Genomic DNA, 18,449 nt, shown 5'->3' with positions numbered 1-18,449 from the left:
CTGTAACCTCGTGGCCCGGCATATCCCTCACTCTACCTAAAAATGAGGTGCCAACCTGGGGAAGCTGCAACACAACTACATGTATGATAAACAACAGAAACATGATGTAGACAGAGCCAAGCAATCCCTTAACCAACAGATCAGATCAAAGCTCTGCAGTCCTGCCACATCCAGTTGTGAATGGTGGTGGACAATTAAACAACTTATGCGAGGAGGAGGCTCCATGAACATCCCCATCCTCAATGATGGTGGAGCCCAGCACGTGAGTGCAAAAGACACGGTTGAAGCGTTTGCAACCATCTTTAGCCAGAAGTGCCGAGTGGATGATCCATCTTGACCACCTCCTGAAGTCTCCACCATCACAGAAGCCAGTCTTCAGCCAGTTTGTTTCACTCCATGTGGTAGCAGGAAACAGTTGAGTGCACTGGATACAGCAAAGGCTATAGGCTCCGACAATATCCCGGCTGTCGTGCTGAAGACTTGTGTTCCAGAACCAGCCATGTCTCTAGCCAAGCTGCTTCAGTCCAGATATAACACTGGCATCTACCCGACAAAGTGGAAAATTGCCCAGGTATGTCCTTCCACAAAAAGCAGGACAAATCCAATCCGGCCAATTACCGCCCCATCAGTCTACTCTCAATCATTGGCAAAGTGATCGAAGGGGTCGTTCACAGTGCTATCAAGCAGCACTTACACACCAATAACCTGCTCACTGATTCACAGTTTGGGTTCTGCCAGGCCCACTCGGCTCCAGACCTCATTACAGCCTTGGTCCAAACATGAACGAAAGAGCTGAATTCCAGAGGTGAGGTGAGAGTGACTGCCCTTGACATCAAGGCAGTGTTTGACTGAATGTGGCATCAAGGAGCCCTAGTAATATTGAAGTCAATGGGAATCGGGGAAAATGCTCCACTGGCTGGAGTCATACCTAGCACAAAGGAGGATGGCTGTGGTGGTTGGAGGTCAATCATCTCAGCCCCAGGACATCACTGCAGGAGTTCCTCAGGGCAGTGTCCAAGGCCCAACCATCTTCAGCTGCTTCATCAGTGACCTTCCCTCAATCATAAGGTCAGAAGTGGGGATGTTCGCTGGTGGTTGCAGTGTTCAGTCCCATTCGCAACTTCTCAGATAACGAAGCAGTCAGTGCCTGCATGCAGTAAGACCTGGACAACATTCAGGCTGATAAGTGGCAAGTAACATTTGCACCACACAAGTGCTATGCAATGAGCATCTCCAACAAGAGAGAGTCTAACCACTACCTCATGACATTCAACGGCATTCCCATCGTCAAGTCTCCCACCATCAAAATCCTGGGGTCACCATTGACCAAAAACATATAACTGGACCAGCCACATAAATACTGTGGCTATAAGAGCAGGTCAGAGGCTGGGTATTCTGCAGCGAGTGGCTCCTCCAAGCCTTTCTGCCATCTACAAGACACAAGTCAAGAGTGTGATGGAATATATTATGTCCGTGTATAATTGAGACACGGACTGCAGGAGTTGGTTATAACAGGTCTTTGCTGAATGGAGGCAACCTGGAACTACTATGCAAATGTTACTGCACAGGCTTATATACAGGGGTGGTCACTACTGGTACTGCAGTGTACAGGGGCTGCAGAATATAGTTCCTTCTGCAAAGTACATACACTACAATTCCTCCCCTTTTTAGCTAAACAGCACATAACATTCGATTAACAATGAAATAACATATTTACAATTACAGTTGCTAGATACATTAGTTGAAGTTAAGCAATTATAAATTCAGTCTTTGAGGAGGCTTCCTGATTCTGTCTGGATAACTCCTCTTTTGGGTATCAGGTTCTTCTGGCAAACTTGAGTCGGGATCAATGTCGTTGTTTGGTTCGTCTGCTTCCAATATCACCGATTCTGAGGTAGATGCAATTGGTACTTCGGTTTCATCACCAGGTGTATAGGATCGTGGTGTAGATTTGGCGTTTTCCAGTGACTCTAGAATCTGGTCAGCATGGCGTCTTACAATGCTCTCTCCGACGTCCACGGTATACATGAGAGGTTCTTGCCGTGTACAAATCGTTCCTGGCTGCCATTTCTCTGTGCGGTAGTCCCGGGCCAAAACTGGTTGACCTATCTTAAAACTCCTGGTTGGCCTTTCATTCATATTCTGAAACTGCCTGTTCTCCACATCTCTTCTGATGTTTGGCTTAACCAAATCCAAGCGGCATCTTAGTCTTCGATTGAACAACATCATGGCTGGAGTTTGGTTGGTAACCGCATGTGTCGCATTCCGGTAGGCAAACAAGAAGTTATCCACCTTGTGTTGTAGGGGTATGTCTTCATTACACATTGCCTTGATAGCCTTCTTGAATGTTTGAACGAACCTCTCGGCCAATCCATTAGTGGCTGGATGATATGGGGTGGATGTGTAATGCTTAACACCATTGTTCTTCAAGAACCTCCGGAACTCTTCAGACACAAACTGTGGTCCATTGTCGGAGCAAATCTGTTCAGGCAGCCCATTCCTGGCGAATATGGTTCGTAAGACTGTGATAGTTTTTTCTGTGGTGGTTGAGGACATTTTTATTACCTCTGGCCATTTTGAATGTGCATCCACCGCAATTAAAAACATCGAGTCCATAAATGGACCAGCAAAATCAATGTGTACCCTTTGCCATGGAGATGAGGGCCAGTCCCATGGATGTAGAGGGGCTAGTGGTGGGGCGTTTTGGACCTTCTGGCATCCTGTACAGCTCTTGGTCATCTCTTCGATTTCTCTATCGATTCCTGGCCACCACACAAACGCTCTGGCTAAGTTCTTCATTTTTACCCCTTCCAGATGACCCTCATGAAGCTCATTGAGCACTCTATCCTTCAATTTGGGTGGAATTACTACTCTGGATCCACACATCAATGTTCCTCTGCACACTGACAGCTGTTTTCTTCTCAGCGAGCATGCTGGCAGCAGTGGTTCGCCATGTGCTGGCCACCCCTTCACCGTTAAATCATAGAACCAGGAGAGTGTCGGGTCATTTCGTGTTTCCTTTTCTATGTTTGCATTCGTCACAGGGAGACATTCGACTATGGTCGAGTGGAATATCTCCACTGGATCCACTGCAAGTTCTTCTTCCACCGTCGGCAACGTTAGGCGCGACAATCCATCAGCATTCCCATGCTGTTTAGTTCCTTTGTACTCGATGTCATATTGGTGTGCCCCTAGGAAAAGGGACCACCTCTGTAGCTGTTGCTGTCATTATCGGTACGCCCTTCTGAGGGTTGAAAATGGAGACAAGAGGTTGATGATCAGTAAGTAGAGTAAATTTCTGACCGTGCAGGTAGTGATTGAACTTCTTCACCCCCCACACCAGGCTGAGGGCCTCTCTGTCAATCTGGGCGTAGTTACGCTCGGCTGAAGTTAATGAGCGTGACGCAAAAGCTATCGGCCTCTCTGAACCATGAAGGAATTTATGTGACAGTACCGCCCCAATGCCGTAGGGAGACGCATCACACGCCAGTCTTGTCGGTAGTGATGGGTTGTAGTGAGCCAATACTTCTCTTGAAGTGATTAGGTCCTTACTCTTCTGAAAGGCCCGCTTACATTCATCGCTCCATTTCCATGCTACTCCCGTTTGTAGTAGGGCGTTCAGTGGGTGCAGAATTGTGGACAAATTCGGCAAAAACTTATGGTAGTAATTCACCAATCCGAGGAATGACCTCAGTTGCGACACATTTTCAGGCGCTGGAGCCTTAACTAGCGCTTCAATTTTGTCAGGGGACTTATGTAACCCCTCTTCATCAATCACGTGGCCACAATACGATATCTGTTTCTTAAAAAACTCACACTTGGGGCGATTGGCTCGTAGCCCATGTTCTCTTAGTCTAGTGAGCACCTGCTCTAGGTTGGCAAGGTGTTCACTGTCATCTTCACCTGTCACTAGGATGTCGTCCAAGTAACGCTGAGTCCCCGGAGTCCCTTGCAGGACTTGTTCCATCGCTCTTTGCCATATCGCCGGAGCTGATGCTACTCCAAATACCAGTCGATTATACTGGTAAAGACCTTTGTGAGTGTTTATCGTGTGATACTTCCTAGAGGATTCTTCAACCTCCATCTGCAAATATGCTTGTGCTAGGTCAATTTTTGTAAAACGCTTCCCTCCAGATAGTGAGGCAAAGATATCTTCTATCCTTGGAAGAGGATATTGTACTGTGTGAAGGACTGGGTTCACGGTCACCTTGAAGTCCCCACAGATGCGAACCTTCCTTGGCTCCTCAGGCTTATTGTTTAACGTTTTTCTTCATGACCGGAACGATGGGTGTCGCCCACTCGCTCCAGTCTACCTTAGATAACACGCCTGCATTCTCCAGCTCTGCCTCGACGGCTGGGCGATTGCATTTGGTACCGGTCTTGCTTTGAAAAACTTGGGAATTGCATTCTCTTCTATTTTTATTGAGGCGGTTACGCCTTTAAGCGTGCCCAGTTCTTGTTGAAATACCTCTTTGGCGTTAGCTAAGATTGTTGGCAATCGTCCAGGAGTGACGTCGTCAGCCTTTTTACCAGCCACAGTCAGTGCCTGAATGGAGTGCCAGTCTAAACTTATCTTTCTGATCCATTCACGTCCCAATAACGGTGGTCCACCATCTTGCAGTATGTACAGATACAATTTCTGTATTTCCTTGCCGTTGTATTCGACAGGCACCCTTATTTTTCCTCTGGGGTATACTTTTTGCCCCGTATACGTCCTCAAGACAATGGATGTCTCTCTCAAGGGTATGTGTGAGAATAGCCGCTCGTAGTCGTGTCGATTCATGACGGTCAGGGCTGATCCTGTATCCAATTCCATTTTGACTTGGGACCCTGCTATCGTGAGGGTGACCCAAATGGTTCGGTGATCCTCTTTTGTGATTACGTTGTGAAGTTTGAGACAGCTTAGTCTCTTGTTCCCGGATTCACTCGCTCATCTGGTCTTCGGAACTACTGTCCGTCATCTTTTGTACTTTCCTGTACGGTTCCTTAGTAGCCTTTTTGTTGTCGTCGGTCTTCTTCCCAGACCCGCAAACTCGTGCAATGTGTCCCATCTTTCCGCATTGCCTGCATATTTTGTCCTTGGACCAGCAGTCCTTTTGGTCATGGGTTGTTCTGCCGCAGCGATAACATTTTGCAAATCCCCGTGTCATTTCGTGGGTGCTGTATTCCTGTGGTTTTTGCTGTATTTCCGCAGCTCCCCTTGCTGCTGCTTCGTACGATACTGCCCCGCTGAAAGCCTTATCTAGCCTCAGCTCTTTCTCTGAGAGTAACCTCTTCTGGGTTCCTTCACTCAGGAGTCCACAGACAAATTTGTCCCATAAGGTATCTGCCAGTCCTGCTCTGAACTGGCAGTGCTTTGATAGCTTGCGTAGTTCCGTAAGGTAATCAGCATTGCTGTCATCTTTATGCTGATTTCTCCTGTGGAATTTAAATCTTTCTGCTATCAGCAGCGGTGTAGGATTTAGGTGTTCCTGTAGGATAGCAACAATTTCGTTAAAACTCTTCGCTTTCGGTTTGGCTGGAGTAATCAGGTCCCGCAATAGGCCGTACGTTCTTGCGCCCATTAAGTTTAGCAGTACCGATGCCTTTTTCTCATCGGCTACTTCGTTTGCCTCGCAATATACCTCGACTCTTTCCACATACGTGGTCCAGTCTCCTATTGCATTATCGAAGGCAGTGATATTGCCAGTCTTTGGCATCTTGGAAATCTAAGATGGCGCCTCCCGCCTTCCCCGCTGGATTAAGATGGCGCCTCCCGCGCTTTCTGTCTTCTCCGCTGTTGCTGGCGTTTTATGTCTTGATGGCGACGCCCTATGGTCTTCGCGCACTTCCCCCCCCGCGCTGCTGCTAACGCCGCTCTCCGCGGTTCCCGTGGCAAACTGCAGCTCCTCGCGGCTTTCTGCGAGTTTAATTTTTATTCTTTCCCCGTTGTCGGAACAACCCTGCGGGACTCTTGCCTCCCTCTTCTCGGGTCTGTACGCTGCCCGACTTCGTAGCACCGGCCACGCCCTGTGTGTGTCTCTCTCTCTCTCTCTCTCTCTCTCCTCTCTCTCTCCTCTCTCTCTCTCTCTCTCTCTCTCTCCTCTTCCCGACAACGCTGCTCAGCCCCGTTGCAAAGCCACCCGCTTGAGCTCTAGACCGCCGCAGCCCAGGAAGGATCAGTGTACTACCTGCCACCAGCCCGATTAGCTGAAGCACCATCGACAGGATAACCAAGCCCCGCTCTCGACAGCCTCTCCTGCAAATCTTCAACTCCGCTGACTCAGAGGCGGATGCCCACGGTGGACGCCTGTTTCTTTCTTCCTTCTGGCCTCGACCTCTGATAACTTCACTTCAGGGATGGATCCCCATGAGGTGGTGCAGACTGTAGGTAAGTTCGTATCTGCTCGTCGCCAGTATTATGTCCGTGTATAATTGAGACACGGACTGCAGGAGTTGGTTATAACAGGTCTTTACTGAATGGAGGCAACCTGGAACTACTATGCAAATGTTACTACACAGGCTTATATACAGGGGTGGTCACTACTGGTACTGCAGTATACAGGGGCTGCAGAATATAGTTCCTTCTGCAAAGTACATACACTACAGAATACTCGCCACTTGCCTGGATGAGTGTACCTTCACCACACAGACTGTAGTGGTTCAAGAAGGCAGCTCACCGCCACCTTCTCGGGGGCAATTAGTAATATGCAATAAATGCTGGCCTTGCCAGTGACGGCATTGCCCACATCCCATGAAAGAATTAAAAAAACATGATTACTGCAAAGAAATTTTTTTTGCATTCAGGTGATGTGTAATGTTGTCAATAGAAAAATGCAAGCTTTTTGTACTGTATTGTGGTATCACTGTTTCCTAGAGAAGTATTTCCAAAGCTCTTCCAATGGCTCGTTGGTAAAACTCATTAGTACAGGAGTTGGACAGACCTGTCTTGGGGGAAGAGTGGGATTTCGACAGCTAGTTAACTTGAATGAGGTAAAGCTGGGTGATGTGGATGAGCAGAGGGATTTAAAGGTTTAGGTTCACAAGACATTAAAGCAGCACCTCGAGTGGATAATACCATAAGAAAGCTGGTGGAATACTGGGGTTTACACTGAGAGATATAGAATATAAAGTCTAAAGATAATGGTAAATCTATATAAAACTTTAGTAAGACCACAGTTGGAGTACTGTGTGCAGATTCAGGCTCCACACCGTAGGAAGCATATTGAGAATGAGAGCCTACTGCACACATTCACTGGGGTGCTGCCTGATGGGAGCAAATACAAATACAAAGAAAGACTTGAGAAGTTGAGGTTGTTTTCATTAGAACCGAGGCAATTAAGGCAAAGTAGATCGAAACAGCCCATTACCAGTGTTTGCATGGTCTAGCATAAGGAAATATAGATACAAGATTGAACTGGGTGTGAAGGACAGAGAGCAGGAGAGACTTGTGTTACACAGAGGGTTGTGAGGCTGTGGAATGCACTACCAGTTAGTATGCCAATATCTAAGAATGGCTTTGATATATGGTTGAAGGAAAGGGAAATAAAGGGATCGGAACGGGATGGACATATAGTTACTGCTTATGTGGAGGATAAACAGCAACTTGGAGTGGTTGAGCTGAAGAACCTGTTTGTGTTATCATTTCTAAATAATTTTCTGGATTGCGAGTGCATGGCTCGAGAATGCAAACACAATGCAAGCCTCGGGTAAACTGGAAATTGCCAGAATTCCTTTTCCCCAACTCTTCTTCCACCCCTTCCCCAAAATAGAATATGTGGAACAGATTTGAAGCAAAAGCAGTTAATGTGCATTGATCAACTTAATTGTGTTCTATGTACATGATGTGCTGTACTTTCTAATTGAGTAACATTTGTGTCTTGCATTTTTTTAGACAAATGACCATGGAATCAGTTATTGAATCTCATCAAGATGGCAGTGTAACAGATTCCATGACAGATAGTGAATCTATCCAATTGCAAGCTCAGAATTCTCAGACTCAAATCCCCACCATTGCGCAGGTAATAATGTAAGAATTGCTGTACCTGCAAAGAAGATTGAATTATTATACTGTATTATATTTGGATGTTAAATTGCATATATAGAAGATAATGCTGTTCAGAAGCCAAATATCGCATTTATCCAGTTGGTGCGAAAGACTATGTTATGAACAAGAGCCACTATTTTAGAATTTCCACAAGCATTGATTGACTCTTTTTTTCTCTTTCACTTTTTTCTTCTCTCACACATAAACCTTTGCTGACCCTCTTTTGCTCTGTTACTTCAGTTTTCGCTTTCTTTCACTTGTCACTCTAATTTTTTTACCTATGTCTTTGCTGTCTAGGAAGTACTCTGGCTGGTGGGATGAGCAGGTATGCTGGGAAGTACTCTGCATAGATGGATAGACAAGCAAGCTGGCTTGCTAGGATCCAGTCTGGGCGGGCTGAAAAGCATTTGCGGTGGATGTTCCTGGAAGTTTTCATGGCAGGTGGACAAGCTTGGAAGCACTTGGGGCAAATGGACAGGAGACTTTTGAAGCCTGTCTTGTCCTGCCCTGCTGCGTCCTGAGTTATTCACTGTCCTCTCCTTCCCCTTTTCCCCCATTGCATTCTCCTCTGAGCAAATGTATACTTCAAGTGAAGAGGGGTTAGAGAGCGAGAGAATAATTGGAACATGGTGTGCAGATGTAATTCATTCTCATTTTTAAGTCATACATTCTGTCCTTATTTTTATGCAATACTTTGATATTATGTGCCCTGTCTGTCTAAGGGGGAGGATGCAGCAAACAACATAATTAGTTTTAGTTGAAAGCAGAGCAAGTTCTTTTGAGGGACTTGCTCTAGCTGGATAGTGGTCATCTAAAAGAAACAGCAAGCATTAGTCAATGCAAAGCCTTCAGATACTTTGGACTTGGCTATATACAGCAATTCGTGAAACAGATACTGGCAACTCAACACTATTTGTGCAATACCAGCATCCTTTACCTTTTATAGGGCTGAGACAAAAATAAAGTACAGGAGACAACAGATTTAGGAATATAATTCCCTTTTGTGTTTTTACTAGAAAGAACAAGTTTATATGGTTCTGGCACACTTACCAGACTAAAGTATTGGACAGGTTTTTTATAAAACCCATATGAAAAAGCATATTGGAAAGGAAGTGGTTGAGAATGAGATGAATGATACTACGATGGATAAAAGGAAAATTTTAGATCCGTTAGTTAGGCTGAAGGAAGACAAATGTAAGAAATCACACAACACCAGGTTATAGTCCAACAGCTTTATTTGAAATCACAAGCTTTCGGAGCGCTGCTCCTTCTTCAGGTGAAGTGGAGAAATGCATAAAGACACAGCTTATATAGTCAGAGAATCATGTCAGATGTTTACAGGTAACCTTTCCAACTGCCATTTGTCACACCTCGGCAGAGAGATAATCACAGCAGTCAAAGGTGTGAATGGTGTCCAAACAGGTCAGTCAGGGAAACATTACATCAAAGAACAATGAGGTGGGGTCACAAGGGGTCAAATATTGCAGATGCTGGGGTCTGTATGAAAAACAAAAAAACAGACAAAAAACATTTTTTTTGGCTGGAAATCACAGCAGGTCCGGCCGCATCTGTGTAGAGAGAACAAGCCTGTTCTATACCTATCAATTCGTCCAATAAAAAGCGACGAGTTAGGAACGTAACTAAAGGTTTTTATTGACTAAATAACAGAGCCCACCCTCGTGGGTGATCGGGTCCAACAAGGAGGAATACCAGCCAGTCGACTACCTTTATACCTGGGCAGGTAGGTGGAGCCATGGGCGGAGTCGGAGGTGGTCAGCCCAGGTATAACAGCGCGACAAGAGGCGACCTCGTATAGTGATACAACAGTGAGAACAGTGATAACAATACAACAGTGATAACTATAGTGTAACGATAGTGAACGATAAAAGTGGTTTACCACATTCACCCCTTGTTTAGATTTGAGTCCGGCGGGGTGAAGTGTATTACCAGTTCTGGTATGTCAGTCTGTCCGGAGGCCTCGTAAGCCTCTCCGATCGTCGCAGCGGCGGTGCTGCGTTATCCGGTGTTAATGCTGGTGTCTGCGTGGTCGGCGAAGGCTCGTGGGGTTCCGGCATGCCGTCTACCTGGGCTGGAATTGGGGGGGTGGTGGGGGGGGGTAAAGGTGGTGTCTCCGGAGTGCCCGAGGGTGCGAGGTCTCGTAAGGAGACAGTGTCCTCCCGCCCGTCTGGGTAAGCCACGTAGGCGTACTGGGGGTTGGCGTGCAGGAGGTTCACCCTCTCGACCAGGGGGTCCGTTTTATGGGCCCTCACGTGCTTTCGCAGCAAGACGGGCCCCGGAGAGGTCAGCCAGGTTGGTAGAGTGGTTCCCGTAGTCGACTTCCTGGGGAAAACAAACATTCGTTCATGGGGGGTGGCGTTAATGGCAGTGCAAAGTAGTGACTGGATGGAGTGCAGCGCTGTCGGGAGGACTTCCTGCCAGCGGGAGGTTGGGAGGCCCTTAGACTTTAAGGCTAAGAGGATGGCCTTCCATACCGTCGCGTTCTCTCTTTCCACCTGGCCGTTCCCTCGGGGGTTGTAGCTGGTGGTCCTACTTGCTGCAATACCTCTCGCTAGTAGGAACTGACGGAGTTCCTCGCTCATGAAGGAGGAGCCCCGGTCACTATGTATATAGTTCGGGAACCCGAACAAGGCGAAGAGGTCGTTCAGGCACTTGATGACCGTGGTACTGGTCATGTCTGGGCAGGGGAAGGCAAAAGGGAAACGGGAGTACTCATCAACGATGTTGAGGAAGTACACATTGCGGTCAGATGACGGTAGAGGCCCCTTAAAGTCGATGCTCAGGCGCTCGAAGGGGCGGGTGGCCTTGATCAGGCTTGCTCTGTCCAGCCTATAGAAGTGCGGTTTGCACTCGGCGCAGGTCTGGCAGTTCCTGGTCATGGTCCTGACCTCCTCGATGGAGTAGGTCAGGTTGCGGGCCTTAATGAAATGGTAAAGTCTGGTGACCCCGGGGTGGCAGAGGTCGTTGTGGAGGGTCTGAAGTCTATCAATATGCGCGCTGGCGCATGTAATTCGTGAAAGAGCATCGGGGTTCGTTCAGCTTACCTGGCCGGTACAAGATATCATAATCGTAGGTGGATAGCTCGATTCTCCACCTCAAGATCTTGTCATTCTTGATTTTGCCCCTTAGCTTGTTATTAAACATGAAAGCAACGTTGGTCGGTCAGGAGGGTAAATCGTTTGCCTGCCAGGTAATGCCTCCAGCGCCGTACCGCCTCCACAATTGCCTGGGCTTCCTTCTCGACCGACGAGTGTCGGATCTCGGGGCCCTGTAGGGTCCTTGAGAAGAAGGCCACCGGCCTCCCCTCCTGGTTAAGGGTAGCGGCTAGGGCGAAGTCGGATGCATCGCTCTCCACTTGGAAGGGGATGGACTCATCCACTGCGTGCATTGTGGCCTTGGCTATGTCTCCCTTGATGAGGGAGAAAGCCGCGCACGCTTCCTCCGTGAGGGGGAAGGATGTGGACTTCATGAGGGGTCTGGCTTTGTCCGCATAATTGGGCACCCATTGGGCATAGTAGGCGAAGAGCCCCAGGGTTCTCTTAAGTGCCTTAGGGCAGTGGGGGAGGGGTAGCTCCATGAGGGGGCGCATTCTTTCGGGGTCGGGGCCGATGAGTCCGTTCTCTACTACACAGCCAAGGGTGGCAAGGCGCGAGGTGTTAAACACACATTTCTCCTTATTGTAGGTGAGGTTCAGCCGTTGGGCCGTACGGAGGAATTTCTCCAGATTCACGTCATGGTCCTGCCGGTCGCGGCCGCAGATGGTGACGTTATCTAGATAGGGGAATGTGGCCTGCAGTCCGTTCTGGTCAACCATCCGGTCCATCTCCCTTTGGAAGACCGAGACCCCGTTGGTGACACCGAAGGGGACCCTAAGGAAGTGGTATAGGCGCCCATTCGCCTCGAAGGCGGTGTACTGGCGGTCCTCGGGGTGGATAGGGAGTTGGTGGTAGGCCGACTTAAGGTCGATGGTCGAGAATACGCGGTATTGTGCAATCTGATTGACCATGTCAGATATGCGGGGAAGGGGGTATGCGTCCAGCTGGGTGTATCTGTTTATGGTCTGGCTGTAGTCGATGACCAGGCGATTTTTATCGCCGGTCTTAACGACCACGACCTGGGCACGCCAGGTGCTGTTGCTCCCCTCGATAATGCCCTCTTTTAGGAGGCGCCGCACCTCAGAGCTAATGAAGGCTCTGTCCCCAGCACTGTACCGCCTGCTCTTGGTAGCGACGGGTTTGCAGTCGGGGGTGAGGTTAGCGAACAGGGAAGGTGGCGGCACCTTGAGGGTGGATAGGCTGCAGGTGTTACGCGGTGGGCGGTTTAACATTCGCTGGTTGTCGACTGTGAGTGGGGGGAGGGGTCCACCGTATGCTAGGGTTACACTTTGGAGGTGGGATTGGAAGTCCAGCCCTAGTAGGACGGCAGCGCAGAGCTGGGGGAGGACGAGGAGTTTAAAATTTTTATACTCCGTACCCTTAACCGACAAGGTCACAACGCAGTAGCCGCTAATGCCCGTGGCGTGGGACCTCGATGCCATCGAGATTCGGTTGCGCGTTGGCAGGACAGGGAGGGAGTAGTGGCTCACCGTGTCTGGGTGGATGAAGCTCTCCGTGCTTCCGCTGTCGAACAGGCAGGTCGTGGCGTGGCCGTTTACTTTGATGTCCATCATCGACTTGGACAGGTGGTGTGGGCGGGCTTGATCCAGAGTGACGGAGGCTAGTGTGTAGGTAAGCGAGTCGTTGTCGTCTGCGGGCGAGGCGGTCGTCGGGTCCGGGGGCCCGGTGGCAGTCGGGCGTGGTGGGTAAAATGGCGTCTCCCACGAGGTAGGACAAAATGGCGGAGAAGATGGCTGCTCCCATAACTCACATGAGGCACTATTGGGGTCGGTTGCCTTGATCAAAGATGGCCGCCCCATGACTCACGTGTGGGGATGCTGGCCTCAGTTGCCTTGAAAGAAGATGGCCGCCCCCACAGTTCGCATGAGGCACTGCTGGCCTCTGAAGATCCGCTCCTGCAGGCCTTAGAGAAGTGGCCTTTCTTCCTGCAGGTTGAGCAGGTAGAGTTCCTGGCTGGGCAGCGCGACCTCGGGTGCTTCTCCTGGCCGCAAAAGAAGCAGCCGGCGGCCCGATCGCGGGTGCCCGATGTCGGAGCCGGTACCGGGGGTGGCGGTCCCGGTCGGGTCCGGGACGCCGACGCTGAGGTAGGTCCCGGGGGCGGCGCTGCGAAGGGTATTGCGGTAGGGGTCAGGCCCGAGTCCCAGGGTCGCGAGCAGTACCTGGAAAATGCCTCCTGGTCCTGATGGGCCACCTCTAGGGAGAGAGCGAGGGCTTCAGCTTTGTCCAGGTCGAGGTCTTTAGCTTCAAGCAGTCTTTGCCGTGAGTAGTCGGACCGTAGGCCTTTCACAAAGGCATCGCGGATATTATCTTCCGTATTTTCAACAGCCGTCACCGCTTTAAAGTCACAGTTCCTGCCGAGTGCTCTTAGCGCCCGTAAAAATTCAGCTACAGACTCTCCTGGCTGTTGCGGGCGGGATCTTAGGAGGTGCCTGGTGTACATGTAATTTACCGGGCTCCGGTACTGCTGTTTCAGTAGGTTGATAGCGGCCTCGTATGTAGTCGTGTCCTGGATGAGTGTGTATACTCTCTGGCTCGCTTGGGCGTTCAGAACTCTTAGTTTGGATCTCTGAGGGACACCGGATTCTTCCAGGTAGGATTCGAAGCAGTCCAGCCAGTGTTTGAAGTTGAGGGCTGAGTTTGCTGCCTGTGGGTTTAGATCCAGGTACGGTGGTTTGAGGGCTTGCAGCCAAGCCGGCTGGTGTGGCTGGCGTAGCCCGGTGTCTGAAAGCTGCTGTGGCTGTGCTTCTGGGAGGGCTTCTGGCTGGCCAGTAGTAGACATCTTTAAAATTTAGTCAATAAAATTGATATACCTATCAATTCGTCCAATAAAAAGCGACGAGTTAGGAACGTAACTAAAGGTTTTTATTGACTAAATAACAGAGCCCACCCTCGTGGGTGATCGGGTCCAACAAGGAGGAATACCAGCCAGTCGACTACCTTTATACCTGGGCAGGTAGGTGGAGCCATGGGCGGAGTCGGAGGTGGTCAGCCCAGGTATAACAGCGCGACAAGAGGCGACCTCGTATAGTGATACAACAGTGAGAACAGTGATAACAATACAACAGTGATAACTATAGTGTAACGATAGTGAACGATAAAAGTGGTTTACCACAATACAGACCCCAGCATCTGCAATATTTGACCCCTTGTGACCCCACCTCATTGTTCTTTGATGTAATGTTTCCCTGACTGACCTGTTTGGACACCATTCACACCTTTGACTGCTGTGATTATCTCTCTGCCGAGGTGTGACAAATGGCAGTTGGAAAGGTTACCTGTAAACATCTGACATGATTCTCTGACTATATAAGCTGTGTCTTTATGCATTTCTCCACTTCACCTGAAGAAGGAGCAGCGCTCCGAAAGCTTGTGATTTCAAATAAAGCTGTTGGACTATAACCTGGTGTTGTGTGATTTCTTACATTTGTCCACCCCAGTCCAACTCCGGCATCTCCACACCGAAGGAAGACAAAGCCTCGGGCCCGTTGGGATACACCCTATGATCCTGAGGAAGATGAGGGAGGAAATTGCAGAGACCATAGAAATTATATTTCAGGACTCTATTAGTGTGGATGTATACAGGACAAATAGTGTGGCCAATGTAGTATCCACTTCTAAAAAGGGAGCAATAGCTAATCTGGGTAATTATAGGTCAATTAATTTACACTCTCTAGTTGGAAACATTTTAGAGTCCATAATTAAGGATGAAATTACCATTTTTATAGATAAAGAGAAAATAGTTAGAGGTAGCCAGCATTAATTTCAAAAGACTATAGTGCTTGACATACCTCAGGGAATTATTTGAGGTAACAGACATCATAGATGGAAATGCAGTGGCTGTAGTGTGCATGGACTTTAGGAAAGCCTTTAACAAGGTGGCACATGGGAGATTACTTGAAGATTTAAGGGGTATGGAATTAGGAGGAGGATAGAAAACTAGATTAAAAATTGTTTAGAAGGTTCAGATCTGGGGTCACTTCAGTTCACCATGTTTATCATGGTTACCATGATTTGGATATCAGCCTAGAGGGAGTGGTGTCAAAATTACCAAAATAGAAGGTATGGTTAGTTCTTCAGAAAACTAAATGAAGCTGCAAAGGAATATTGATAACCACAACAACAACTTGCATTTATATAGTGCCTTTAACGCAGAGTGCCCTAAACCACTTAATGAGTGTTATCAAACAATTTGACACCAAGCCATATAAAGAGATATTAGGCAGGTGGAATACAATACTGGAAAGTGTGAGGTTATGCACTTTGGCAGGAAAAATCGTAGAGCAAGTTATTATCTTAATGGCAAGAAACTGGAAAGTACTGAAGTACAAAGGGATCTCGGGGTCCTGGTGCACGAAACTCAAAAGGTTAGTATGCAGGTGCAGCAAGTGATTAAGAAGGCCAATGGAATGTTGGCTTTCATTGCTCGGGGGATAGAATATAAAAATAGGGAGGTATTGCTTCAGTTGTACAAGGTATTGGTGAGACCGCACCTGGAATACTGCGTACAGTTTTGGTGTCCATACTTAAGAAAGGACATACTTGCTCTCGAGTCAGTACAAAGAAGGTTCACGCGGTTAATCCCGGGGATGAGGGGATGGACATATGAGGAGAGGTTGAGTAGATTGGGACTCTACTCAATGGAGTTCAGAAGAATGAGAGGCGATCTTATTGAAACATATAAGATTGTGAAGGGGTTGGATCGGGTGGATGCGGGGAAGATGTTCCCGATGATGGGTGAAACTAGAACTAGGGGGCATAGTCTTAGAATAAGGGGCTGCTCTTTCAAAACTGAGATGAGGAGGAACTACTTCACTCAGAGGGTGGTAGGTCCATGGAATATGCTGCCCCAAAAAGCTGTAGAAGCTACATCATTACATAAATTTAAAACAGAAATAGACAGTTTCCTAGAAGTAAAGGGAATTAAGGGTTACGGGGAGCGGGCAGGATTTTGGACATGAGTCTAGGTTCAGATCGGTCATGGCCCTGTGGGTAGCGGAGCGGGCCCAGGGGCCGTGTAGCCTGATCCTGCTCCTATTTCGTGTGTCTAATTCTGTTAGATTCAGGAGATGGTTCTGTGATAGTAGATTGGCGGTTAGGATCAGATCAGCCATGATCTTATTGAATGGCGGAGCAGGCTCGAGGGGCCGATTGGCCTTCTCCTGCTCCTATTTCTTATGTTCTTATGACCAAAAGCGTGGTCAAAGAGTTGGGTCTTAAGGAGCATCTTAAAGGAGGAGAGAGAGGCGGCGAGGTTTAGGGAGGGAATTCCAGAATTTAGGGCCGAGACAGCTGAAGTGATGGCTGGCAATGGTGGGGCGATGAAAATCAGGGATGCGCAAGAGGCCAGAATTGGAGGAGCGCAGAGATCTTGGAGGGTTGTAGGAGGTTACAGAGATGGAGAGGCAATGGAGGGATTTGAACACCAGGATGAGAATTATAAATTCGAGGTGTTGTTGGACTGGGAACCAATGTAGGTCAATAAGATGAGGGAATGGGCTAAAAATGGTAGATGAAATTCAATGTTAATAAGTGTGAGGTCATATAATTTGCTTAAAAAGAAAGCACTAATTGTACTCTGAATCAAAGTGGGCTCTGTGCCGTGGAAGAGCTGAGAGATTTGGGGATATAGGTTTGCTAAACATCACCTCGGGTTGATAAGGCTACATTAAAAAAAAATCTAATAAAATTTTATTTTAATCAGACGAGGTAAAGAATATAAAAGCCAAGAGGTAATGATGAGCCTATGTAAATCCTTAAGACCTCAGTTAGAGTACTGTATGAAGTATGGGACCATATACTATAGGAAGGATGTTAAGGGTTTAAAGAGTGTACAGTGCAGATTGCTTTAAGGTACTGTCTGGTATGAGAAAATTCAGATCAGAAGAGAGACTTGAAAAGTTGTCTCTCTTCTTAGTAGAACAACACATATTACAGGGCAATATGATAGAAGTGGTGAAAGGTCGAATGAGGGGCCAGACATACAAGATTAAGAGATTTGGAATGGAGAACAGGAGAAATTTCTTTGCACGGTTATGAGGCTGTGTGAATTCACTGCCAACTTTCGTGTTTGAGGCAGGAAATATGCCAATATACAAGATTAGGTTTAAATCACAAGTAAAGAAACAAAAGATGGGGTTAGAGGTGTTAATAGGACTTTACAGCCTTCCGGACTCAACATTGAGTTCAACAATCTCGGATCATAACCCCCATTTTTTTGGATGGTAGTTGTTGCTGATGATTCTGATATTCCTATTTACACCTCCTCTAGATCCATCTTTTGTTTCTTTACTTGTCCCATTACCATCATCTTTTGCCTTGCACCATCATCCCTTTTATCATTTAATTTCTCCTGCCTCCCTTTGTTCTTTCCTCCCCGGCTCCCCCCTTTCCCTGCTTCTGTACTTGCTTAAAACCTGTTACATCTCTAACCTTTTCCAGTTCTGATGAAAGGTCACCGACCTGAAACGTTAACTCTGTTTCACTCTCCACAGATGCTGCCTGACCTGCTGAGTATTTCCAGCATTTTCTGTTTTTATTTCAGATTTCCAGCGTCCACAGTATTTTGCTTTTGTACCTGTGTTTTTGAGGAAGAGCATTGTCATGAAAGTGGAATTTTCATCCTGTTAGAGGTGCATATCTTTTAAGTATGCCTGCTAATAATGGTGGTAACCCTATCAAGTGTAATTGGCGCTACTACAGGTAGACTACCCTTTATCCGAACTTCCGAAAACCGAAACCCTCTAAAAACCGAAGGTTTTTTCGTTCAGCGTAAGTCGTGCGCACGACATGACCAGAGTGGCGCACGACTTCTGCTGAGCAGAGGGTCAGCGTAAGTCGTGCGCATGGACCCCCGCCGCGGACCCCTGCCGACCCTGACCACCCCCCCCCCCCGCGGACCCCCGCCGACCCGGACCCCCGCCGACTTACGCTGAGCAGAGGGTCAGCGTAAGTCATGCGCACGACCCCCCGCGGAACCACCTGACTCTCTTCCAAAGGCTCGAAAGCAACGAGAGCTCTGAGCCCGCGGCGGTGCCGGCCCCTGTTCCGACCGAGCACGACGACCTGTTGGTGGAAATGCGGAACTTCATTGCATTCCAGGCTAGCAGCGACGGACAAGCCACGACTGCCGACCCCCGCCGACCCGACCCCCGCGGACGCCGGACCCCCGCCGACCCCCCCCCCCCCCCGCCGACCCACCTTCCGAAATCCGAAATTTTCCGAAAACCGAAACACGGCTGGTCCCGAGGTTTTCGGATAAAGGATAGTCTACCTGTATCTTCAAATTAATT

General features: G+C 48.2%; 1 protein-coding gene across 4 annotated transcripts in view; it reads left to right on the top strand.

Annotated features, from left to right (window-relative positions):
* The window catches only part of LOC147117041 (cAMP-responsive element modulator-like), a 288,959-nt gene that overhangs the window by 59,790 nt on the left and 210,720 nt on the right, over positions 1 to 18,449 (top strand). For all 4 annotated transcript variants that reach the window (XM_085987622.1, XM_085987618.1, XM_085987619.1 and 1 more), the window contains one exon: positions 7,874 to 8,000. In XM_085987622.1, the coding sequence (XP_085843748.1) occupies positions 7,878 to 8,000 (123 nt within the window). In that variant the 5' untranslated portion in view covers positions 7,874 to 7,877. The remainder of the gene's footprint in view (positions 1 to 7,873; positions 8,001 to 18,449) is intronic.

This window comes from Somniosus microcephalus, chromosome 5, assembly GCF_052327205.1.
Source record: "Somniosus microcephalus isolate GS21.2 chromosome 5, FLI_Smic_1.0, whole genome shotgun sequence".
Taxonomy (NCBI): Eukaryota; Metazoa; Chordata; class Chondrichthyes; order Squaliformes; family Somniosidae; genus Somniosus; species Somniosus microcephalus.
This window is presented reverse-complemented; position numbering and strand designations above follow the sequence as displayed.